Source organism: Arachis ipaensis, chromosome B10 (assembly GCF_059453495.1).
Source record: "Arachis ipaensis isolate K30076 ecotype BB chromosome B10, ASM5945349v1, whole genome shotgun sequence".
NCBI lineage: Eukaryota > Viridiplantae > Streptophyta > Magnoliopsida > Fabales > Fabaceae > Arachis > Arachis ipaensis.
In genome coordinates, this window is record NC_142435.1 from 73640001 (window position 1) to 73667876 (window position 27876).

Sequence of the window (27876 nt, forward strand, 5' to 3'; positions counted from 1 at the left end):
GATCCAAATCACAATTCCTTGAAATTATGCAGCAAGTAAACAAGAGAGAGTTCAAGGTGTGATTGAAACAGAATTTCTTCAATTCTCCACCCAAGATTTAAAACAAAAAGTAGAGAGTACAGAAGTAAGAACAAGGAAGAAGAGAGATCAATTCTCCTTTCTAATTCCCAAAAATTAAATTCACAGAAGAAAATTTAAAGAGAGCTCCTACTACCACTGCTCTCTAGTAGAGCTAGCCTCCCAATAAATTGAAACAGATGCCTTTTTATAGGCTTAAAATGAAAAATGAAAATAAAATTCTAAACAAACTACAATTAAAATAAATTCCTAAGCTAATTGATCCTTGTGCCTTTGAGTGATGATAATGGGCTTAGCTTGCTTTGGATTTGAGGAAGAGATTGGTCTAGTTGGCCTTGGTTCAATTTGTGAAGAATTGAATTAATTTGGAATTTTGATTGAATTTTTGGGCTATGGGTGTTGCTCCCAGGACAAGGCTCGGTTCATGGGGAGAGCTGAGCTTTGGTGCTTGTTTCCTTGGCCCTTTTGGTGTGTGACAAGGCTTGGCAAGACAAGGGAGAGCGCTCAGTTCATGGCATGAGCGCAGCTTCCTCTTCTTTTAATGAGGTCCCAGCTTCGAACCTTTGTGGAAGCCTTTGGGAACCAATTCCTTGCATTTTCATGAGGAGAGAGCACGACAAAGCTCTTGCCAAGAGTTCAGCGCTCTCCAAGTGAGCGCTACTTCCTTGGTTTCCTTGTGTCTCCCCATTCGAATCTTGGTGGTTGCACTTTGGTCTATTTTTGCTTGTTTTTGGTCCTTAAAGATGCCTTTCACTTGTGCCTCAATTTCATGCCAAATGTCAGCTTTCTAACGCAACTAAAAGCACATCAATCGAGCATCTGTAGCTCTAGTTATGGTCCTTTGAAGGAGGCATGGTCATGCTGTGAACGCCCAAGTTTAACTTAGCGAAAATTTTGCTTCCAAGTTCATTTTTTTGTACGGTAAAGCTAGGCTCTTCCCATGAACCGAGCTTTGAGTGCTGATTGCCAATCTCCTTTAATTTGGTCATGGGCCACGCTTTTAAAAGCGTGGTCTAAGGCTCCAAAATGTGCTCCAACTTCAAAGTGTGCCCCCAAAGCTCTTTTTTCTCCTTTTTAGCTTATTTTGTGCTTCTTTGCTTCTTTTTCTTCTTATTTCCTACAAGATTTATAAAATTAAAAGATCAAAAAAATATAACATTTAAGCACAAAAGAATTCAATATTTAAGCACAAATCATCAATTTCTTGTATGAAAAAGTATAGAAAAATATGACATGGTGACATGTCATCAAATGTCATCGGCAGTGTAAAGTTCCTGGGCAATTTAAAATCCATGACCTTGGTTGTGAATGGTCCAACTGCGTTGTCTGATTCGTTGCCTTCATTGTTTTGTTGATCTTTTTCTGGTTGTTGAGTTTCAGAGATATGTGTTGGATTAGAGTTTTCTTCCTCATCGTCTTGTCGTTCATTGTGATCATTGTTATGAGCAATCCAAGCATTGGTTAGCTCAGCTATCTGGTTTGCCATTCTTTTGTTTTCTTCTGCCATACGCTGATTAGCCTATTGTAACTCTATCACCATCCGAAGAGGCTCAGAAGGTGTGGGAAGATGTTGATTGGCCATAGGCAGACCTGGAAATTTTAGGACCTAAAAGGAAAAAGGGCTTTTGTTTTTAGGCCCCACGGTGGACACCAATTGTTTTTGTGAAAGTTGGCAACTGTATAGCTCGTCCATCGGTGAATAACTAGGAGCTTTCCGTCGAGATGAGTTATACTTCGGCAGCAAAAGAATAAGGGATTGGGTACCTGCAAAAGGCACTCCAACACTCAAGTTAGTGAGTGAATAATAGGCTTTGCAAATTGCAATAATCCAAACAATCTTCTTACTCTTCCCTTTATATCTGAAATGAAGAGTAATGGTTATGTCTCTGAGTAATTTTACTTTAAATGGAGAGTAATAGTATATTTGAATATTTTGGTATTTGTTTTGATGACTGTTATTGATAACCGATTTATAAAGTATATAGCTGAGTCATGACATATAGCCGAACTATAACGAACATATCATTATGTATAAGAATCCTTTGAATAACTGCATATATCCTTTCATTCTGAAAATGACAACAAAACAACACTATCAACAAATTAAAATCCCATGCATTACCTTGGCAAATTAAAACAAAAAAATAAAAAATAAATACACTAAATATGAAAATGAAATTTACTACTAACCACTTCATCTTGTAAAATCATCTCAATGGAAAAAGACTTTTCTGACTTGTGGCGAATTGAAGTTTTCACAAACGAATTATGCAAACTTTTAAATTCCAACTTAACTTTTTAGCGTGAATATTGGACAACATATCATATAATTGAGCCATATTTTTCAATATCAAACTAAAGAAAGAAATTAAGCCACAGAAAATAAGATATACTTTGAGAATATATAAGTATTCTTATTCTTATTAACGACACTATATATAATCTTTCCAATGAGTAGCAATATAACTTTCTTACGACACCAAGATTTTCAAGCGAACCAGATGTGTAGAAAACAAACTCAGACATTGAACTTTTTCATGTGTGTTGTGATGATTGTATATTAAAACTCATGCATCTATTTCAATTTTATTTATTTTTATTTTTTCCAAGTAAGATGGGACACCAAGTTCGTCTCCATCCCACTAATAGCCTCAATTGAACCTTGCCTCAACACACTACTCAGTTATAAAGCTTTTAGTTAAATAGTGGATAAAAGTGTGGTTTTTTGCCTAGACCCCAATCTTATATTCGTATTTTGCTACAGTTTTGTTACGCTTAATTTCTCAACTTTATAGAAAGATATTAAATACTAGTATTATTACACTTTTTTATCTTTAATATTATCCATGTGTGTATGATAAAAGTATAATGAAATGGTCGGATATTCAATCATATAGCATACAGAAATTGATGCCTTCAATTTCTTTTTGGCAAAATGATGTTATGTAATAATTGCAAGGTTCTAAACACTAAATCTGTCTTTCAAATCGCTTTAGTTATTAGTTTAGTAATTTATTAGTTCAATTAGTTTAATTATAGTTTAATCAAAAAAATATTTTATAATAAAATAATAAATAAAATATAAATATTATTCAAATTAAAAATATTATATAAATCATCATATTATAATCTCATTTAAATACAAACTCAAAAGTCAAATAATAAAAAAATAACTAAACATAAAATACTAACATTAAAGTTCGTCATCAATCATCAAAATCCGCCAAAACTTACCGTAGATTTACTTTGTTGAAATCAAGTGATGCAGCATAAAATGTACTACTATAGTAATACAGCAACCCAATAATCTCAACATGAATACAGTGATGCAAACAAAAAAAATAACAAGTAACAACAACAAGGTTCGAATCAAGAATATCAGAATCAATTAATACAACCACAGTATATCAAAAATTCTGAAACAATCCAATAATCTCAACATAGATATAATGATACACCACCAAAAAAAAAATTAACAAGTAACAATAGCAAGGTTCAAATCAAGAATATCATAATCAATGTTGTTGGCAGAGTGAAGAGCCTCCTTAAAATTCCTAATAAAGTTTCAATGTTGTTGGCAGAGTGAAGTTCTTGGGCATTTGAAAGCTGGTAATTTCTTTCAAAAAAGAATTGATTCTTTTTACTAACAACTTTGGGGTGACTACCACCATGGTCTTGACTTCTGAAGTATGAAGGTCGTCATCGTCACAATTATTTGGATTTTTCTGTTTTTCATCACTTCGACCATTCTGTTTCTGGTTTAATAACTCAGTCTCCCGCTGAACTTCTGCTCTCAACGACTCATTGATAGCCAATAATTCAGCCTCAATAGGAGGAGGTGGATTATTTCGCTATTCCGCCATTGATTATAACCTACAAAAAAAAGGTAAAAAATCAGGTAGAAAAAATGATAGTGGGGTTAGATTTAAACTCGTGCCCTATGATGGGGCCAAATGTTCCTGCATAGTAAGTCTAAGCAGTAGGTATAATTCATCTTGTTCAGGGATTAAGCTCTTCTTTGCCTGAAATGAAAGAGGTATCTGTCGGCTTCAAGGGAAACGGCGGTGGAGTGCACTTGAAAAGACACTCTAACGCTCAAGTAAGTAAAAGTAAAAGATGAGTATAATGTTATTCAGAATGAATAGCTTACCTCCTCCTTTTCGGGTTTCTTCTTTTTATAGTTATTGTGGTAAAAGACGGTTATTTTGTGGACCTAGTATTGCAGAGTTCTCGGGGATGTTAACATCATTTTGTGGTAACCGCTCCTGAACGTTATTTGAGCTCATACCAAAAAGTCCATCAAAAGAGGAAAACACATACTTTTGATTTAGTACATTTTATTTATATAGTTCCAATTTATAAGTAATGTAGGTTGTAATACCCTTACTACCGGAATGTCACGCTTCCGACTACACCACTCTAATAGCGAGGACATTACAACCACTTCTATATATATATAAAGTAGGAACCTTTACCTAAAATCCTTAGAAACTTTTTTTTGGAAACCGGAAACATTTTTCTTTTATATGTACATACATACATATATTCTCATCATTACAGCACTTACATATATATATAAATAGTATACACAAGTACTATACAAACATATCATAAAATCACAAACTCCTATCCCTCTTTACAAATGTAAATAACAATAACAAAGGCGAGGAAAAATATCTAAAATAATACAGCAATAAAGCACAATCAAATGCATAGTAATCTCTTCATAAGCTTTCTCGTCCGTTTTCTAAAAAAGATAGGACTACAGGGGGTGAGAACCTAACCACACGGTCTCATCAGAGGAATTTCAGAATTGTTATATATATATATATAAGAAAAATTCGTTTAACAGCAGTGATCATTGCTCGTCTTATGAATCTTTTCGCTAATTTAATTATCTTTAATTCTTAATTCCATCCAAGACAAAAAATCATCAAAACTTCGATTTATGTCAACTTTAGGCCATAACCCTCATCAATCCCATTTTTAAAAATCCTGTCTTCATACAACTCTTCGAACAATAACAATTAATCATCCCAAATCCAATTTCACACGGATTCCAACCTCAATAAACAAATCCATACATATCAATTTTCACCAAACTTACCGGGGCATATAACTTATCCAATCACGGCTTCTGCCCTAAACAATTTTGGCCTCCAGCCTAAATTACACCACAACACTTCACCATAATCTGAACCAACAAGTCACAATTACAAGTAATCAAACAAACAATCAAACACAGAGAATAATTATGACAAGTAGTACAATTAGCAATTAACAGAATATCAATTAGACAAACCAAGTAATTATGCAGACCCAAACAATTTCAAACAAATGCAGTATGATGCATGCCTATCTTACTAGCCGTGAGCTCACTTGTCAGTTAAAGTGACAGAACCCGAAAAATTCAGTAGCTAACCCAGATACCGTCTTTCTTCTGTGCATTCCCAAGAGGCATACAATCGAGCAATGAGTGCCCTACCACCTTCTCCTGGAAGCATACAATAATAGAAATAAATCGGAGAAAAGTACCCTACCACCTTTCTCTGTGAGGCCGTGCCATACAGATCGAGGGATTAGTGCCTTACCACCTTGCAGACAGAGAGAATATAGGCGGGATGAGACCACCATCCCTACATCAGACCGCAACCACGAACAAGCGGGATGGAACCTCTGACCTTTCCTGGTGCGGGTGCCAGACCAATACACAAGCGGGACGAATCCTACACCTTGCCACGCAAGTAGAACAAACCTCCGTCCTAGCCAAATCAGTCATTCATACCACAATCAGTTATAATCATTGACTTTAATCAATTTCATTATCTCGTGAGCAGGACCACGCCACCGTTCATACCGTGGGCGGGATAAACCTCCGTCCCCACAACATCAATCATAATCTCATTTCAACCATAATCACAATCAAACATAATCAAATCCACAATTATATATAACCAAACCTCGTCATAATCATAATTCATTCTTTTCACATTTATCACAAGGATAATTATCCTCAAACCGTGAACGGGATAAAACCACCATCCTCACCACAGTTGAAAATTGAACTGAAGGAAATCTTGAACCTTCTATCCTATTCCCCGATGCGACAAAAATGGGAATCCTCAACCTCAAACTTGTCCACTGCAACAAAAGAAGAAATCCTCAACCTCAACTTGTTTACCGTAACATTGTGCAATGTCTCATCATTGTTAAAAATCAATTTCACATATATTCCTAACATAACATCAAAATATTTCTTTTAACAAAATTCTAAATGGAGAATTACTCAATTCAATCTGTTATATTCACTCCAGTGTAATCAAAGATTTAAAAATGGTTCTCAGGCTCCATACGGAGGTTAAAGGGGTTTTACAAACTCGCCAGAGAAGCTTAACAGTTCAAAACAACATTCAAATATTCACATGACTCAAAGCCTTTTCTTTAACCAAACTTATGAAATCTCCCAAATCTTAATTGAACATAATCATTTTTATTCTTAAAAAATTATTTTAAATTCGCTAAAACGCCCCAAAAACATAATCCTTTCTATGATTATTCAAACTCAAATAAGTTAATTCTTCAGTTCACTTCTATTACTTTAGATTTCTCCAAAACTCCACAAAAACAGTCCTTTAATCAAAAATTAACCAAACAAAACTTTTTCCCGTTTAATCAAGTACTCAAAACTAATTTCAACTTCATTTCTTTAGTTTAAGACTTTCCTAAAAAGACTCCAAAATTATTTCGTTGCACCAATCAAATTCAAATGCTGTGAATTCACTAAACACTTCTCAAAACATAATTCTTAAATCCAAATTTTCCCAATAAGACTTCAAAACAAAGTCTGTAAATAGCACCTGTTTCCATTATTTTTATTTATTATTTAATTTTCACTCAAGTTCTTATAAAAATTTCAGTAGCATCTCCCCTAAAACTCGAACCTTTCCCTTCAAGGGTTCCTTCCAAACTAACATCTCTCAACTCTTTCTCAACATACCATTCAACATAATCAACTAAATTATGATTCCAATAAATTATCAACACAATCAAGAAACTAATCATAATCACAGCAAGAGACACAATGACATCAAATAAGCACCATTCATAGCCGCAAATCAATCCGTTCTCAATAATATCAAACAAAAGATTTTCAGTAATCATTTCATCATAATTCAATTTATCATTCAACACCACCAACTCAACATAATCGTTTAAAAATCAGATTCGCCAGCCTTCTCAATCAATCAGTAAATTAATCACAGTTCATAACCACAGACAATTTATTTTACCAATTAGTCGCAAAATACAGCCACATTCCATTACTCAATACAGCCCAATTTAAACCATAAGACTCGCACAATCACACAAATATTTTTCACATCAATATCGATTTATAACAATTCCTTGATATAAATATGTTTTAAGAAAAATCCTACCTTGGTTAGTCGAAACCCAACAACATGACAATAACAACTGCAGTTCCAATGGTTCCGATGACTTTCTGCAGCAGCGACAGCCACAAACGTAGTATGCAATAAAAAAAACTCAACCCTGAGACATTAACGTCGCAAAATCCTCGATAAACATATAACAGAATATCAACTAAAAAGGGTTCATAACGAGAACAACTTACTGTAATAAAGAGGAAAGAAGGAATGGAGTAGCAGCAGCTCCGATGGCCCTCACCGGCAAGAACAGAACCAGCGGTAGCTTCAAAGGGGCTGAGATAGCAAACTCTAATAGAACAGAGGCAAAATTTGAGGAGTAGCAATGGCGATGGTGGCTCTGGATGCAAGGACGCGACACCGGTTCACCTCCAGCCACGGCGAGCTCTATTGACGACAACGGCAACGGGAGTAGCAGTGACAGAAGCATCTGGCAGCTCCTGTGGTGGCACAACAGCTCGACGGCGGCGCAACAGCTCAACAACGGTGACGCGGGCTTCCACGACGGCGATGACGAAACAGCGACGACAGCTTGGTGGCACCAGCGGAGCGCGACGGCGGCAAAAGCGGCCCCTTCTCTCCTCGGGCTCCTCGGCAGCGTCCTCCATCGACGGCGATGATGAAGACCCCTTCCAGCGGGAGCTCCTCCATCCACGTCTCCCTCTCTCTTCCTTCTCTAACTCTCGCTCGCTCTCTTTTCCTCTGGCTCTTCGACAGCGATGGCGATGGCAACGGCGGCTTCCAGCGCCGTCGGCGCTATCTCCTTCCTCTCCTTGCTCTCCTCTCCTCTCCTCTCCTCTCCTCTCTTCTCTTCTTCTCATTCTCTCTGCGTGTGTGCGTGTTTCGTTGGTGAAGAAGGTGTAAGGAGGGTGCGGCGGCTGTATGGAGGTCTGAGGTGTGTGTTGTGTTAGGATTAGGATAAAATTTGAGGCGTGTGTTGTGTTAGGATTAGGATAAAATTAGAGTTTTTAGAATTAGCTAAAAAGAGTAGTTTAGTAATTGAAAATCAAATATAGTTTAATATAATTATTTTTGAGAATATTATTTATTTTTTAATTTATAAATTATCTTTAAATAAATACTTTTATTTATAAAATAAAATTTAAAATTTTAATATTTAATTTAAATTATATAAAATTTTTATTATTTTTTAATTGTTAAAATTTTAAATTGTGAATAAAAAATATTCAATTATTATGGAATTTACAAAAGTTTTAATTAAATTTTTAATTTAAAGCCTCGTAACTTAGATTTTATTATTTTCTAATAAATAATTTTTTAAAAATAAAACCATGAATAAGTATAATAAATTACAAATAATTCATTATTTATTTTCTAAAAATCCAGAGTCTTACATAGGTCAAGTAATTAGTAAGGAAGCAGTTATTATTATCATTATTTTCTTTTGAGTAAAGTATGTTTTTTATCCCTAATATTTTTAAAATTGTTCAAAAATACCCATAATGTTTAATTCGATTCAATTTTATCCTTAACGTTATAAATTTTAATTTTATTCTTACTGTTAAATTTAAAATAGCCAATTCTTAGTGAACATTTTTGTTCTAATTTTACCCTTAAACCTTTCTTATTATATCTTTCACTCATCCTTTCCTCAGCGTCTCAAACCTAGAAACTCTTATGTTACTTTCCTCTGCATATCTTCTCCATTATATCTCCATTGTCCCTCCTCCCTCCTTCTCCATCTTTTCTTTCTATACTCCAATATTCCTTAAAGAAGATATCTTTGAATCATTAGGTCTAAGGAAAATCATACCAAACAAAGCTGACTCCGGCTCTTCAAATTTTACAGGAGCCGTCAAAGCTTCACGTGCTTCATGAGGGAAAGAATGCAATGAGTGAGCACCCATGCTGTCTAACATTACATTTTCTATGGAATAAAAAAAAATTTTGAAAGAACACCCTTACTTCTTTTTGAAGGATATTCGTCTCCATTACCCAAGTTCTATTATTGATAAATATGTCATAAATCTTGTTGTATTTTCTTCTCACAAGTGTTTGTGTGTGAAAAAATTGTGTTTTTATCACCCAAAAAAACCCATTTTTCTCTTGATTTCTAAGCCCATAACATCTCTTCTTGGAGTAGGATAACATTATATTCATCAAGGTACTCTTTTTCCTTTGCTCTCAGAAATAGACTATTGACGTGGCGGAAATTGGCGGGTCAAGAAATTAATATAAGAGATACGTTGCAAGTACAGTTCTTTACCAACAAAAATCCGCTTATCAATTTAGAAGGGTTATCACAAAATTAGAATTAAAATACTGGGAGTATGAATCACAGGTCGTCTTCCAACGAGTTGCAGAAAGATGTGCTATTCTATTAATCAAATGTTTTCCAAAATGGTTTGAGTTTAATAAACAGGAAATTAAATCAGAGAATTTGTGTAATTTAAATAAAACTCTTGACCGGGAGTAGATTGATCGGAAGTTTTATCCTTGTTGGAGTTCTCCCAAGATTAATTGATAATAGAAGATTGTTCTGCTCAGTTATCCTTTACTGGTTAGAGGAAAGTCAAGCAAGTTGGAAGTCTAATCCTGTTCACAAGTTCTAATCCTCTCCCTTGGGAAGGAATAGTGTCAGTGACTAGAGAGCCATCCAACAATAAATCCAATTACAATTTTACTCTTGAGCATTCCAACTCAAGGTTCTCCTCTCAATCAACTCCCAATCAAGTTAGAAAACTACTCGCTCATTATGAATGTAAACTTCACAAAATAAGAAAGGGAAATAAAGGAAGACATGATAAATAATAATAAAAAAGATCAATTAAAAATAAAAATAGTTCTTGTATTAATAAATCCTAAAAATAATTCAATAGTAATTCTGAACAAATTAAGGATATGAAAGAGTAAGTGACAAGTAAGGAAAACAAACTGGGGTGATGAAGTCTTGGCGGAGGTAATAACTCTTATCAATATCCCAATCCAAAAAGCAATAAAAACAAAATCCTAAGAACTATGAATGTGTAGAGAGAAAACCTAGAGGAGGAGTAAAGTCAGATCTAAAACTAAAAATTATCTGGAATGAATCTCTCCCTGGTCTCTACATGTTCCCTGGCTCTAATCTGCTTTTCTGGGGCGAAAACTGGGTCAAAACATGGCCCAAAATCGCCCCCAATGAATTCTGCAAATTCTGCAGATCGCGCACATCACGTGATCGCATCATCCACGCGTTCGCGTCATCCAGCGTTTTGCCTTGCCACGCATGCGCGTCGTCCACGCATTCGTGTCACTCGTGCGGTTTCCAATCCATGCATTCGCGTCAGGCACGTGAGCGCGTCACTACGATTTCTCCATTTCGTGTGGTCGCGTGAGCCATACGTCCGCGTCACTTCTCGCTGGTCATCCCCTTAATTTCTTGTATTCCTTCCATTTTTGCAAGCCTCCTCTCCAATTTCCAAGTCATTCATGTCCTATAAAGCCTGAAACACTTAACACAGGGATCACGGCATCGAATGGAATAAAGGAGAATTAAAATACATAATTAAAAGTCTCTAGGAAGCAAATTTTCAACCATGAAGAAATTTTGGGAAGGAGTTGTAAATACATGCTAATCATATGAATAAGTGGGTAAAGATTTGATAAAACCACATAATTTAAACACAATATAAACCATAAAATAATGGTTTATCAACTATCTAAATGCTCAAGCTGTTTCTAAATGTCATCAATATTCTTTTTCAAGTTTCGCTTTCTCACAAAGATATTGTCGAAGGTCTCTCTGTTGAACTCTAAAGAACTCTTTTGCACTTTAACTAAACAATCAGTTATTCGAGGTGTTTTCCTACTCCACGTCTGTTGCACCACTGTCTTGTAACTAGGATACTCCAAACTTGTTGAAATCTGAAAAATCTATTTCCTTTTGGTTGTACTAAAGCAAAGCATCTAATAAGAATGGGACAGTAATCTGAATGAAGTCTAGATAAAATTTTCAAATAGGCTTCTAGAAAGGAGTACCTCCATAAAACGTTTGAAATTATCCTATCAAGTTTTTTGGCAATATTGCAGCATCCATGAGTTTTTCTATACCAAGTAAAATCTTTACCTGTACAAGGCAAGTCAAGAAGACCACAAGCATCTAAAATATTAGCAAAGACACTAGAATGGGTTTCATAAAAAATTCCACCTGTTAGTTCTTTTGGATGCAAAATTTTATTGAAATCTCCTATCAAAATCCAAGGACATTGACGACCAGAAGTTAGAGAAAGAAGATGCTCTCAAAGCAGAGTACGATGGGAATATTGCGGACTCACGTACATCGCGCTGCACAACCATTTTTTACTGCAACTTAAATTACTAATAAACTGATAAACCCTATTTTTAGGGTTTATCTTGTGTTGAATTTAGAGCATTTTATTAACCTTTTCTCACATTTACTCAATGAAATAGCATGGTTTTGTGATTCTCCCTTAATTTGTGCTTAAATGTGAAAACATACTTTTAGACCTTTAATTTGATGATTTTATTCACCTTTGATTCCACTAGATGCCTTGATTTGTTTGTTAAGTGATTTCAGATTGAAAAGGGGCTAGGAATGGATCAAAGGAGAGAAAAGGAGAGCATGCAAAATGGAGAACACATGGAAAAGCCAAAGAATTGGATGAGCTTATGGACGCGCACGCGCAACGTACGCGCATGCGTGGATCGCAAAACCCCAAGGGACGTGCACGCGTGCTATACGCGTACGCGTCGGTGGCTGCACGTGATTTTTAAGAGGAAAATGTGCCCAGCGAATTCTGAGAAGCTGTGGGGCCAGTTTGTAACCAACTTTGGCGCCAAAATGCCTAAAAGACCAAGGATTGAGGAGCAAAGGGGGATTCCATCATTCTACACACATTAGGATTAGTTTTAGTTAGTTTTAGAGAGAGAAGCTCTCACTTCTCTCTAGGAATTAGGATTAGGTTTAGTTCAATAATCTTAGATCTTGGTTTTAATTCATGCTCTCTTCTACTTCTACTTCTCAATTCTTTGTTGTTACATTCATCATTCTTCTATTCTTTTGTTGTAATCTCTTCTATGTTGCTTCTATACTTTGTTGTTGATCTACTCTTATTTCTTCTATTTCTTTTCAATCTAATTTGAGGTAATTCATGTCAATAATGTTCTTTTTTATTGTTGTTGTTAATTCTTTGCAATAATTGTTGTTAGATTCTATTCATGTTGTCAATTTACTATGCTTTTCTTTTATGCCTTCCAAGTATTTGTCAAAATGCTTGAGAAGATGTTAGAGTAGAATTTTATGTTCTTAGCTTGGGAAGGTAACTTAGGAATTATTGAGTTACTAATGTCCAAGTGATTGATAGTTGATAGCCATTGACTCTAGCCCTCATTAATTCAATTAGTGAATAGCTAGGACTTATGGACTTGGATTGATGTAGCTCATTTGACTTTCCTTTACTTGTTAGAGGATGACTTAGTGGGATTGATCCTTGCAATTATCATATTGTGGTTAGTGATAAGGATAGAGATCCTTAACCACCAAACCTTGCCAAGACCTTTTTGTCATTTGATTTCTTTTATCATTTACTTTTCTTGTTTCCTAATCAAAACCCCAAAATATACATGTCCATAGCCAATAACAAGAACACTAACCTGCAATTCCTTTGAGAGACGACCCGAGGTTTAAATACTTCGGTTTATAATTTTAGGGGTTTGTACTTGTGACAAACAAATTTTTGTATGAAAGGATTGTTGTTGGTTTAGAAACTATACTTCGACGAGATTTCAATTGTGAAATTTTATACCATCAAAAATTCATTCATCACAGATGAGAGAAACCAAATTTTCCCTTTAGGGCCACTGGTCTCGACAATACCCACATCATGAAACCCCAACTTCTCCCAAAAGGACTTTAAATTAGAAAATGGGATATAAGTCTCAACTAAAATAACAAACGACGGATGATATCTCTTAAATAGTTCTTTACAATGAATCCTAGCCCTTTTATTAGAGGCTCCCCTCATATTTCAAGCCAAGATGTTAAAATTTGTACTATCCATAATAACTATGAAAAATAAAATAGAGAAACCAGGTACCCGTTAATGAGTAGCCGTTGTGACATCCCTAGAAGCTCCATGAACATCTTGATTGGCTTTGACTCCTTCCTCGCCAGGTGCACTTGCCTAAACTTCCTGCTCCACTATATTGGGTGAGCTTTGCAATAATGGAGGTCTTCTCCTCTTGTGCTTATTCTGTTGCAGAGGAGTTTCAGTAACATTATGGGACTTAATATGCAAATCAACGCACTGAGAGAGCACTATTTTCTTGGATCCAGAAGAGAATGGTCTATTATTTTCTTTTAGTTTTGGGCCTGTATTAGAAAGAATTGGTCCTATTTTTGTACTGGACCATGGCCCATTTTCGCTAATCCTTTTCGGTGGACCACTTGTAACATCCTACTATTCAGGTCTTTATGCTTGAGTCATATGTCAATGATAACAAGGTGGTACGACCCAAGGTAGAGTTATAATACTTATATAATTAGAAGAATTTATTAAAATAAGAAGCCTGAAAGGAATAAAAGAAAATCGCGAGCGCAAACTCACATGTATTGAGAAGTATTGCGTTCGGATAAGCGAGGTAAAATAAAACTTAAAGGAGGAATAGAGTAAAGACAATATATATATATATATATATATATATATATATATATATATATATATATATATATATATATATATATATAGTCATGACCTGTGAAGTTTAGGTCGGTTAGGGTTACAGAAATAAAAATAGTTGATAACAATTTCTATCTCTCCGAAACATACAGCATAGCCTCTATAGGCAAGTTTCCAAAATAAATATACATACATATACATCGTTTAAGTTTTCCAAAATAAAGATGGAGAAAATCTAAACAAAATAAAACACAGAACTCAAGATAGCTTCGCCGTCTTCCAGATGAACTCCAGCTTATCGCAGAGTACCAGGACCTGCATATGAAAAACAGCGGATATATACAGAGTGAGAATCCCCAACGCATGGGTCCCAGTATAGTAAAAATACCAAATAGATACAATATAAGATAACAGGAAACTCAATAAGCAATATTAAACTCCACACATCATTATTTCTATCCTAGGTTCTCACGAATCCGTGACTAGGGGGATTTCTAATCTAATTCACTTGCATCAAAGTTTCCACAATCATTTACCTACAAGTTTCTGCAATTCTCCAAACTCCAAACAGAATAGCCCTCAACGTCAACCAACACCAGCATGACTGATGCACCACTATTTTGTGGTACATTTTGTGCTTAATTGAGTGGATTTTATCCACTAAACTCACACTTATTCATATGAATTGCGTGTTTTACATTTTCCTTCCTAATTCTATGATATAGTTGAAAACATGTTTCCTAGGCCTTTAAATTGTCAATTTCTAATTATCCTTTATCACCATTCGATTCCGTGATCTGTGTGTTAAGTGTTTTCAGGCTTTATAGGGCAGGAATGGCTTAGAGAAGGGAAAGAAAACATGTAAAAGTGGAAGGAACGCAAGAAAATGAAGTTTTGAGAAGCTGGCAACGACGCATACGTGTGACTGACACGTACACATGACAAGGATTTTTGCCAAGCGACGCGTACACGTGACATGCGCCACGTGCAAAAATTTGCAGAAAGCACTGGGGGTGATTTCTGGGCTCCTTTTTGGCCCAGTTTCAAGCCCGAGAACACAGAATAGAGGCTGCAGAGTGGGGGAATCATTCATTCATACAACTTTCATTCACATAATTTTAGGTTTTGGATGTAGTTTTTTAGAGAGAGAGGCTCTCTCCTCTCTCTAGGTTTTAGGATTCTTAGGTTTAGCTATTTTCAATTTCAGATTTCTATCTTCGTTTAATTTAGTTTCTCTTCTACTTTTATTTGTTCTAGTACTTTAGTTTGTCTATTTTCCTTATTGATTATTTTATGTTACCACTTTAGTTTATGAATTCTCATGTTAGATTTGACTTTTCTATTTAATGCAATTTGAGGTATTTCATATTTATGATTGCTTTCTTCAATTTATGTTATTGATGCTTTCAATTGGTTGTTTAGATTTTATTATCTCTATTGCTTTTCTATGCTTTTATGTTGTGCCTTCCAAGTGTTTGATAAAATGCTTGGTTGCATTTTAATGTAAATTTCTCTCCTCTTGGCTTTGGTTGAGTAATTGGAGACTCTTGAGTTATCAAACTCCTTTGTTGATTGATAATTGAAAGTTGTTAGTTGATTTGGATCCCTCTAAAGCTAGCCTTTCCTTAGGAGTTGACTAGGACTTGAGGAATCAAATTGATTCATCCACTTGACTTTCCTTCATAGTTAGAGGTTAACTAAGTGGGAGCAATGGACAATTCTCATCACAATTGATAAGGATAACTAGGATAGGACTTCTAGTTCTCATACCTTTCCAAGAGCCTTTCTTAACTATTAGTTTACTTTCTTGCCATTTACTTTACTTGTTCCTTATTTCAAAACCCAAAAAGATAAAATCCCATAACCAATTATAAGTACACTTCCCTGCAATTCCTTGAGAGACGACCCGAGGTTTGAATACTTTGGTTATTATTTTTATTGGAGTTTGTTACTTGTGACAACCAAATTTTTGTATGAAAGGATTATTGTTGGTTTAGAAACTATACTTGCAACGGGAATTTATTGTAAATTCTTTACTAGCAAAAATATGTTCGTCAATGACGGATCTCTCAGTTATACAAACACAAGCAAGGCAAACAAGTAAACACAAGTAATTTCAAGTAAAACAATTAGCATATAGTCATTCAATATGTACAAGTAAACAAGCCATGACAAATAGCAAACCAAACAAATTAATCAAATACAGATGATGCATATCTGTTCTACTAGCCATGAGCTCACGTGTTGCTTACTTTGCCAGAATTCGACACATTCAATAGCTAACCTGAACATAGAACACTACCACACAAAGTAAGTGGGACTAAGTAAACTCTTGCATACTACCTGCTTAACCTAGAGCAAGTGGAACCAAGTCACGACCTTGCATACTACCCAAACAAGTGTTTACAAACTCAACCTAGAGCAAGTGGGACAAACCACAACTCTTGTGTACTACCCAAGTGTCTAAATCAGTAACCCGGAGTAAGTGGAACGAACCACAACCCTTACATATTACCCCAGATGTTTCAATCATTAATCCGGAGGAAGTGGGACTAACCACAACCCTTGCCTAGTGGCCAAGTGTTACAAATATCACCACGGTTCCTTTATTAATCTATCAAATTCATTACTCTGCGAGCAGGATTAAACCACCGTCCTCACTTAACCTGGAGCAAGTGGGACAAGTCCCGACCCTTGCATACTACCCAGATAGGCACATCTCAATCTCATAAACATCCTCATTATTTTTTACTCATAATCATTCTCTAAATCTCATAACCATCCTCATCGTAGTTCAATTGTAAACGTTCATCATCATATCTCAAGCTCATAATCAATTATCACTCATCATCATTCCTCATCATTATATTCATCCTCATCATACTTCACTTCACATTTAGTTTATCTTTCTTTAATTCACTGTCTCGACTTATTTGGTCTCATTCCTAGCTCCTCTACCCTCTAATTCACCGTATCTAAACTCATAACAGGATTTACAGAGGTTTAGAAGACTCGAAGAATGGTTAAAAATACAAAAATACACTTTTTCTGCAAAACTAGGTGGTTGTGCGTATGCATACCTTATACGTACGCACAAGTCCACTTATGCGCGTACCATAGTATTCGCAAGGTACTCGCACGAAATCTTTTAAAGTCTGGAATGCCCGTCATGCGTACGCATGGGTTAAGTGTACGCATGACCTTAAAATTCTACAACTTCTGCAGAACTCAAGTTTGAAACTTGATTTTCAAACGTTCATAACATTTTATACAAAACTCATTTTCAACCATTCTTAAATTGTTGGAAAGATCATTGAATAAATTTTTATAAAAATATAATTTATTGAATTTTCAATTCCGAAGACCGAGTTACAGCCCGCCGTAGTTGGTTAAAAATCTATTTCCACCAAAACTTAGGCTTTTACCAAATTTGCACTTTTTCTAAAACCAAACCATTTGAACTCAAGCCAAGACATCCAAAACAGTTTGAAAGACATATTTTATACAAAATCAAACCTCTATTATACCCATACTACCAACACTCCTCAAATTTTCAAAATCCTTCATCACTAATAATCAAGTTTCAAGCTTATATTTAGAACCAAAATATATCATATCAATTCTACTAACACGCATAACCAACCACTCATTTCCATCCAAATCCAAACGTAATCAATCATTTCAATCCATTTCAATCAACAACTCACAAAACCAACTACTTTTCACATATTCAATACCAAATGCAATAGTTACCAAATCCAAACATAATAACACTAAGTTCAGTCACAATAAGTTCAACTCCAAGCAATCCAATTAACCAAATCAACTCCAATCAACATACATTTTTACTCTAGTAACATGAAATTTAACAAATCAACACTAGGATTTATCAAATTCAACTAACCACAAAGAGTTTAGTGATTTCTTACCTTATCCACTAATATTTGTGATGAAACTTAGCAATAGCTCCTAATAGAGCACTCCTAAATAACCAAAATCTCAAAATCTCAAAATCTCAATATACACCCAACCAAAATATGAATTGAAAGGGAAAAATAAAATTGGGTAGTGATCTTCGAGGTACTTACCACAATATAGATAGAATTGAAGAGGATAAGAAATGCAACGTGTGGCCGCAAACGACTTATCAATCGAAGCTCCGGAGAAAAGTTATGGAGAAAAAAAATGATGGTGAATAGTGTGAACCCTTTCTTCTCTTCTTCTCCTCAAATCTGTGCCCTCTCTCTTTTTTTTTAATGAAAGATGTGGTGAAATCATAAGCCTAAGGCTTATATCAACTTAGGTTTGGGTCCAATTTGGATTCGGTTGAAATTTTCGGTTTGTTTGACCCAACTTCGAACCAAAATATTTAAAATAAATGTTCGATTTTCTATTCTAAATGTTTTTAACTTCTCAAATTATAAAATTTAATATTTTAAATTTATTTACTCATTAATTAAATTTCTTCACTCACATTGCTGGACAATTTAAGCTAATACGCATCCTTTTGCGATTAATTAGATTTTTACACTAAATTTTATTTTTTCTATTAAATTTTTTAATTTAATATTTTTATCATTTTCAATCTATCTCAGACAATTATATTATTATTATTATTATTATTATTATTATTATTATTATTATTATTATTATTATTATTATTATTATTATTATTATTATTAACTGCTTAATTAATTTTTTTATTCTTACACCACATTTCATCTGCCTCATTTGTATGTGGAGATACATTACCCTCCTTTGCATGTGGACTTTTTTCCTTAGGATCTGTTGAATTCGATTTCTCATTAATTGTGCTAGGATTCTTGCTAAATTCAAAAACATCTTGCAGGTTGTCTGATTTTTCACAATTCAAAATTTTTTATGCTTGATTTTGTGGTTGCTGCTTCTCAGCTGCCATTGCAGATGATGAACTGATATTGACTTCATCTTTTTTTGAACACTTTCTTGTAATATATACGTAGCACAGAGCCCCCAAACTAAATGCAAACTTTCATATTCAACATTATATTCAATTTCATCTACTACAATAATCATTTGCACTACTGGTAAACCCAAATCAATCTGAATACAAGTACGAGCGTATTTACCCCCTTTTTCTGCTGATTTTGTTGCAAAATCGATCTTAATGGGATTACCTATAGCCAAAACTATCTTATTCATGACTTTTCCATGATAATACATAATAGGTAACCATGCAATCCTAATCCATCATACTATGGTGGATCCAAAAATCCTTCAGCCGTCCTAAAAGAAGGACTCCATAGTTTGATTACTACACCGTAATTGTTCATCATCTATGGTCCTCTTAGCAAAATTTTGTCTCTTTCTTCTAGCGTATCAAATGTTGCCAAAAAATAGCCATATCCCACATTAAGAAGTTTATAGCCACCCTTCAATCCAAATACTGTTGAGCTTGTATGACAAGGCCATGTAACTTAGATTAAAAACTATAGTGTCCTTATAGTCGATGTAGAAGTATAGCCGACGTAGAAACGCCTACAACTTTATCGCGAAATGATACCCTATCCTATGTTGGGACCTCCTTATTGACACCCGAAGCAACCGTCACACCGGAGTTAGTGTTTGGAAGAGAGACAGAGACTGAGATTAAGAAACAGAGACTAAAATAAATCGCAGTATTGTGTTTAGTATAAAGTGGGAGATAGAGACTGAAATAAGAATGAAACTCTAATTTAATTTACACAAATAATAAAGCTGGAATCAATTAATTGAAATGGGAGTATTTTAGGTATAAAATATTATTAAAATTTCAATATCTGTTCCAAAATATTTTAGTCTCCTGTGTCCTTACTTTTTGGAGATACTGAAATACTGAAATTTTAGAGATAAAGACTGAAATTTTAATACCGATTTCTAGACCAACAAACATAATAATGAGTATCAATCTCCCAATCTCCGTCCTAATACCTCAAAATAAATGCTATCATAGTTATAACTGCTCTCAGCAAATGTTAACCTACCAAAGGCTAAAAAATTTAGATATGGAAGTGGGATGAGTGATATATCTTAACATTGTAATTTTTGGTATTTTTTAAAACTGTGGGAGGTAAACAAATCGGACCCTCTGATTTGTGTTAAAAAAAATAAAAAAATTTGGGGTACACAAATCGGACGGTCCGATTTCTGTATCTCTAACAAATCGGACGGTCCGATTTCTACTTCTCTAATTAAATGGTTCCACATTTGAGAATAACACTCCAACCGTCCATATTTCAATAAAATACATTACCATTCCAATATTAAAAAGGTTTAATTACTCTATTAGTCTCTATAGTTTTGCAAAATTTTCAATTAGGTCCCTATACTTTTTTCCTTTTAATTGGGTCACTGCATCATTTTTTTTCAATTAGGTCCCTCTTGGTAGTAATTGGCTTAATTGTATAGGAACCCAACTAAAAAAATGGTGCAAGGACTCAAATAAAAAAAAGTGTAAGGACTCAATTAAAAAAATTAATACAAATACTCAATTAAAAGAAAAAAATATAAAAAACTAATTAAAAATTTCAGAAAACTATCAGAATAATTAAACCTATTAAAAACAAAAAATTCCCTGCCAAAAGGATTGATTGATGACAGTAAAGTATTAAGATGCCAAAATCAAAATCCGAAAATAACCGTAAATAGGGCAAAATTCTGTTTTATATTTTACTAGTGTTAAACCCGTGCGATGCACGAGCTTATATTTAAATTTGACATATTAAATTAAAAATAATATTTTATAATCATAAATTTTTTTAGTTTAGTATAACACGGTCATCGTCATTATATAATAAACGTACCAAATATGCTGCTGTTTTATCTTCATTCAAAGTAAAAGGCAAATAGAAGATTTTGAAGTTTATAATATTCTTGAATCATAAGAAGGAAGACATGAAAAAAATAAGAACATATATAACTGTAATAATAGCATGTCAATTTTACACTAAATTTTATATCAAAAGGCTAATAAAAATTTATCAACAACTTAGTATCTTACTAACTTCATTAGAAAAGCAATTAGCATATGATGTTGTGCTCTTTGTTACACATTTCATCTCAAATCTGAAAACAGAGTTATAGATAAATTAGTTATATTTATAGTAAATATTTATACGAAAGTGTAAATTATAACATGCTATTAAAATGAAAATAATATTATTCTTATCTAAATATTATTAAAAACTTTTTTGAACACGACATTTGTTGTTGATGACTTTGGATTGTCGTCTTCGTCTAGAATTAAAACCCTGAGGCCACTGCGACTCTTAACTCTTGACAAAGTAACATAAAGTTGTCCATGGGTGAACATTGATTTTAGCAAGTAAAGTCCTACATGTGATAATGATTGACCCTGACTCTTGTTAATGGTCATTGCAAAGCATACTATTAATGGAAATTGTCTCCATTGGAACTTAAATGGCAATCCTGAATCTGATGGGATCAAGTTCATTCTTGGAATGTACACTTTATCTCCAATATTTTTACCGGTCACTACCGTCGCTCCAATTACGTTGCTGCCAAGTTCTTTAACTATTCATCTTGTCCCGTTGCATAAACCTGAACTCTGGTCTATGTTTCGTAGTAGCATTACAGCGACTCCTGGTTTCAAAGTCAACTTGTGATTGTGTAGTTCCGAATATTTGATGTCATTTAGGAACTCTGGTGTGAACCACTCTTGTTGTACATCTTCATTCTCATCAGCTTGATATGTTGTGTCAGAACTCAAATACTCATTTTCCATCCCTGGAAAGATTATTGTCAAGACAAAATCGTTTACCTTCTCGACACTCTCAAGCGTGGGTGCAAGAATTGCCCTACTCTGAAAATACCTGTAAGCTGTAATCTGACATGTTTTGCAACAAATTTGGATATGCAAAGTCTACCAAATGAGAGAGAGGGTCATCAGTAGTTGTAATCAATAGACCATCTGGAATTTCAATTTCTGATTCATCACTAACAACAAAACCAATATTTTCATTTTCAACATCAAGTATCCAAGTAGCAAATCTCTTCATTTCACCTTCATCTTGATCTAAAGAAGACATTAGAAGCCTCATGTTCATATGCAGTTTCAGAACCTTACAAAACGACCACAGATGGGATGAGTTAATAGCTGATGTCGATATATCGTGTCTACTCCCTTTCGAAATCACTGGAAGTATCTGTCTGAAATCACCTCCTAGAACAACAACCTTACCACCAAATGGTTGATGTGTCTTATGTTGATCGGTAACTGAATAAGATTCCTGAGCGTCCGATCAAGTGCTTCAAAAAATATTTTATTGAGTACTGGAGCTTCATCCCACATTATTAAGCTACTTTAGATGAGCAGCTCAGCCTTCAAACTGCCATACTTAATGTTGCAAGTAGATTCATCAGTGATTGTAATGGGTATTGAAAATCTAGAATGAGCCGTTCTACGACCAGGTAGGAGTAAATACGCAATTCCACTGGATGCGACATTTAAAACAATCTTTCCTCTAGACTGAATAGCAGAAGAAAATCCATTCCAAATAAATGTCTTACCACACCCACCATGCTCATAAACGAAGTAAAAACCACTAGAGTCTGTAATAACAGCATTGAGTATCTCATCGAATACTAACCTTTGCTCATGAGTCATCTTTTATTCCGTATATAAGTTTGTATGAGTCAACTCATTTGTGTCATATACTAACTCCTCCTCTATTAGCTTATTCTGAAAAAGGCGAACATCAGACATCTCAGAATATGGCATTGATTGATAGTCTCTTAAAGATCTCGTATTGCTGTTGAGTATCTTCTCAATCTCAATAAGGAATAGGTTTTTCAATTCGTCATCAGTCATGTTTAGTCCTAGCAAAAGCACATGGTGGTTTTATGAAATATTTAATAAGTAATTCCAAAATAAAACTATTAATATTATTAATAAAAATAAAAATAATAAAAGAATACAATCTTGATATATAAGAAAAAGACATAGTAAAATAATACCTTGATGTTTCATAGTTTTTTAATTTAAATTTAAAAATTGAAATGGTTAAGAAGTCACTTAATTAGAAATTAATATTACAATTTCAAATTTTAAATTTTTAAATAGAGTTTCCTAATTAGTTAATGCAAATTTTAAATTTTTAAATAAAATTTTCTAATTAAACGTTCGTTATTCATTAGGAATATAGGAATTTGTTAATTTAAAAATAATTTTTTTAGTTTCGTCATAAATTGTATCAATTCTATTATTTGTCGAAAAAAATAAATAAAATTAAATACAATATACAAATTAATAACCTTATAAATTACGTAAATTTAGAAAAAATATTTAAAAAGAGAGAAAAAATGAAAGTACTTCTATTGTGCAGAAACAATTTAAAAGATAACAATGTAAATTGAGTAAAGAGAAAATTTATAAATGTGGCAAGTAAAAAAATTTAAATTTTAAAATCAAAACGGTTAAGAAGTACTTAATTAGGAATTAGTATTAGAATTTCAAATTTTAAATTTTTAAATAGAGTTTTCTAATTAGTTAGTAGAAATTTTAAATTTTTAAATAAAATTTTTTAAATTAATTCAATTTTGTCAGAACAACATTAGAAACAGAATTAAATATAGAAGAATGTCAAATTAAAATTTTCTTTTAAATAGTATAAATTACCTCACATTTTAATAAGACTGGTAATTCTATTTATTTTAATATAATCTTTTGTAATTAGTATAGTAGCTTTTAAATTATATAAAGTTTTAAAAAATATTCTCAAACCCAATTGCTTACTTAAAAATTCAAAAAAAAGTATATTTAAATTTAAAATTTTAAACATAATACTTTAATTAAAAATTATAATTAGATTTTTTTAAATAAGTACATATTAAAAATTAATAACTAACTTAATTGTATCAATAATAATTTATATGAGAAATTTATAACTTTGTGACATTAAATACTAAGTTAGAAATTAACAAAATATTAACAGTGTGAATCGAATTAAAAATAAACCACAAGTAATAATCAAATAATTTCAATTTATATTTAAAAAAATTCTAAATTCCAAACATAAATATCGAAAAGAACAAAAAAAAATAACAATTTAAGAAAACACAATGTTTTCATCAAAACAAACACATTCTTGGCATTATTCTATTAGATAGACTCTAAATAGATTCTAAAATATGTGCATCCAAATTCTCAATCTTGATCTTCTTGCAAGTTGAGGTATCCCCTTACACCTTAGAATCCTCTGACTCCGAGGATAGTCGCTTGGTTAGTGTAATAGCATTTTCCAACACTTCGGATTCATCATTTTCCGCAACTTCATTGGAGAATTCAAGCAACAAATTTTGTATAAAGTACTACGTTAAATTAAAAACTTCCTTCTCACATTTGATTTTATCTCAATAATATTTTTTGAATAAAATAAAGATCTAACTTTGAGAAAACAAACAAACAAAAAATTTATTTTTTGAACAAATACCTTAGCACCTTCTACTTTCTCCGCTTCAATGATTGAGGATGCCTTTGAAGTTGGAAGCAAACCACCGGTGTAGTCAACATCCTAAAATTATAATTAGTTATTAATTATTATTTATAAATTAGATACTACTAATGATCAAGGAAGAGAAAAATAAACTAATTTTTAATAGAAAGTACACTTATAACTATACTTACAATTTAAATAGGGTTAGCCTTTTTGAATTTATTTATGAGGTCCACATTATCAGTCATCTTCTTAACTTTATAAGAAGGTGAAAAATGTAGATTATCAGATATTTGAACTTCAACGATAAAGAGGAAGGTCTTATCAATTAGGTTGAACAAAAGTGTAGGTGTATCCGATAGATCTCTTTTTTGCAGGGTATATATTATATAGTATATTAATAATAAATAATATAAAAATTACCATTAAAAATATCTTTACTAATGTTCTTAGAAATAAATATTGGTTAGAACTTACCAATAGGAGTAGATCAAGTATCTCTATACAGCTCTTTCCCAAAACTTATTTTGCCTTCTCGTCAAAGATTACAAAATATCCACAGTCAGAGTCATCAATGACACCAAGCTTATTCGGTACCTGCTTAATAAAATAAAACAGCATAAAAAATGTTAAACATAGACTTATTCAATAGTCTAATCCATTGTGATTAGACTTTAAAACAAAAAATAAATACATAACCTTGGAGTTATGGATAAAAGGAGACGGCCACAACTTGAACATTTGAATGTTTTTGTAAAAGCATATGTGGACCTGTTGCATTCACATTGACCGTACCACCAGTCTGAAGTATCTATAATATGACTTACAGTAGTCAAGACAACACAAACAACATTCTGAAAAAAAAAACTTAATGATTTAAATTCCCTGAATTTGGTGAGTTTTTAAATCTAAAAGATACACCTAAATAAATAAGATGAATAAACAAAAATAATCAATGGTTTTGTATCAAATTATATATATTTAGGTGTATCTTTTAGATTTAAATATCAAATTATATCAAATTAAAAGATACACCTAAATTATAATTTGATATTAAAAACTCACCAAATTCAGGGAATTTAAAAGATACACCTGAATTTGGTGAGTTTTTTCCTCAACCTTTTTACAGAAAAGAAAATTATCGTATCTAATTCTTTTAACTACTCAATGGTTTTGTTTTGATAAATTTTTAAGAATGCAGCCTCATTTAGAATTCCGCCGATATTACCCTTAGGTTCTTCAAATCTTACAAAGCTAGATAAATAAAGTGAAAAAAATTACGTTAGATAACACACATAATACTAAACTAAAGAATTAAAAAAAATATACACCCATAAATTGGATGACATTTGCTTCTTCAAGATTGAAGAATATTTTTGTGCCATACATGAAATTTGTAAATTCATTTTTCTTGAAAAATTTAATTTAATACAAAATGAGTAAAAACTCACATAAAAAAAGAGTAAAAGCTCACATATAAAAATTCACATAATCATGGATAAATATTACTGTTATATAACTTGATTCTAATAAATTGTAAGACGATAACATCTCCATCTTTATTGTCGGATCCCAAAAAAATATTTAATTCATGTGCATAGTTGCCAAAAAGTGCACACTCTATTATTTTTCTACGTTAAATAGAATGTTTAATGTTAAATATATTTTTTATAATAAAATAAACAAAAAATAATTACAACTAAAAAAGTAAGTGAAATCTAAACAAACCTATCATACAATGCCAACTGGAGGATAAGGATAAGCCTTATCTTTTTTGGCGTTTTTTAAGCATGTGACTGAGGTCACTTTATTCTAGCACACTCATAATTATACATAGTGGGAATAACAGTGTTCTAATAAAGAGACGGTTTGAAATAATCTTTTGGTAGGGTCCCATCACCGTCTGAGAAGGATGAGTCAAAAGCTAGATTGACAGCTCTAAAATCTGTATCCGGGTCTTGAAGGTAGAGAAACGGGTCTTTAGTGTTCTCTTCATTTGGATCTTGGGCATCTTGCAGATATGGTTCATATGGGTCTGAGTTTGGGCCTTCAGCATCATCGGGTATTCCTGCATTAATTCTAGTTGGGTTTGGTGGTAAAGCATACACTCTTCCACCTGGATCTTCAGAATTCAGATCTTCTTCAGAATTTCTACTTGGAACCTGTGTGGACGTACTGGGCTGGTCTCTTGGAGTATAAAAGGAGTATTGTCCAAATTGATTGATTATTCCTGAAGTTATAAATCTGGACTGAAACTCTTGGAGAGTTATCGGTGGAACATCTGATTGAAATGGGAGTCCTTCAACTACATCTTTCTCTCCATATAGTCCAGGCTGCCAAAGTTGGCAAAGGTACTTAGCCAAGGCATTGAGGACTGTCTTTTCATCTGTGGGCCATATGGTAGAATATCCAACAACATCAACCTTGTTCATGGTATGTGCATTTATGGTATGTGCTTTACATCCAGAAAAATAATCTCTCTGTAAGGTGACAAAACAACAGAATTTCCGTTTTGCCTTAGAGGGTTTATCCCATAATTGGTGCTGCTCAATCATATTATATAACATTCCTCTCCATGCTCCAAGTGGTGCATACATAGAGAATAGTCAGACTAGATGAGAATGGGCTTGAGTACTATTACACAGGATGTGATATACAGGAAAGAGTGGTATTATGATAGCACATGGATATAGAGAAGACAGAGCCCAGATATACCACATCATTTCTTCTGGTATAGGACCTTGGATTATTGGTATAGTGCAAAAAGGGATATCCATGTCAAAGTACTTCGGATTTGGATGTATCTGGATTATGGTAAGGAGTTGGTGTAGCCAGTAAAACAAGGTTTGTCTGGCTAGACAGCTTATTTGAAACTCTGTCTGGGGTCTTACTTTGAAGGGAAAAGGACCAATTTTTCTTCTGTATGGGTTATTGTGAAGTGGACAATCAGGAAATGGAAGGGTGTATGAAGGGTTGTAGGTGCTCATGGTGTAAATGTAATAGATTGGTTTGGGGAGTGATTCTATTGGTTTGGGGGGTGGTTCTTTGGTTGGCCTGGATAGAAAATCTGCAAGTGTGTTTTGGTGTCCTTTGATGTGTCTTACCTCGAATTTATAGCGAGAGAACCAATCCTTCCATCTTAGCAATTGAGAGTCTGGCAGGATTTTTTTCTTGATTTCCAGCATTGATGGGAAAGAGGTGTTATCCATTTCCACAGTGAAATGATAAGAACTGAGGTGGAAA

General features: G+C 33.4%; 1 protein-coding gene across 3 annotated transcripts; it reads right to left on the reverse strand.

Moving 5' to 3' along the window:
- Window positions 1–3441: 3441 nt before the first annotated feature.
- On the reverse strand, window positions 3442–8405 carry LOC107622373 (uncharacterized). 3 transcript variants are annotated; one of them, XR_015907279.1, is made up of 6 exons: window positions 7712–8405; window positions 7515–7629; window positions 6127–6219; window positions 5670–5840; window positions 4229–5572; window positions 3442–3951 (listed from the first exon to the last, which is right to left on the reverse strand). XR_015907279.1 is itself a non-coding variant. In XM_088508505.1 (4 exons), exons 1-4 carry the CDS (start codon window positions 7951–7953, stop codon window positions 5496–5498), a joined length of 555 nt encoding a protein of 184 aa, XP_088364631.1. In that variant the 5' UTR covers window positions 7954–8374; the 3' UTR covers window positions 3442–5495. The 3 variants fall into 3 exon arrangements, 1 of the variants encoding a protein (XP_088364631.1); XR_015907281.1 differs by lacking the exon at window positions 3442–3951 and having other exon boundaries at window positions 5134–5272; window positions 5458–5572; XM_088508505.1 differs by lacking the exon at window positions 6127–6219 and having other exon boundaries at window positions 3442–5572; window positions 7515–7579; window positions 7712–8374.
- Between the last annotated feature and the right edge of the window lie 19471 nt (window positions 8406–27876).

What these genes read in the sequence shown, in the direction of transcription:
- LOC107622373 (XM_088508505.1), bottom strand. Translation starts at nt 7,953, where the DNA reads ATGCTTCTGTCACTGCTACTCCCGTTGCCGTTGTCGTCAATAGAGCTC. An exon ending in CTTCTTTCCTCTTTATTACA is followed by an intron (nt 7,580 to 7,711) that starts GTAAGTTGTTCT and finishes TCGCTGCTGCAG; the next exon opens with AAAGTCATCGGAACCATTGG. An exon ending in TTCTCTCTGTCTGCAAGGTG is followed by an intron (nt 5,573 to 5,669) that starts GTAAGGCACTAA and finishes GTATGCTTCCAG; the next exon opens with GAGAAGGTGGTAGGGCACTC.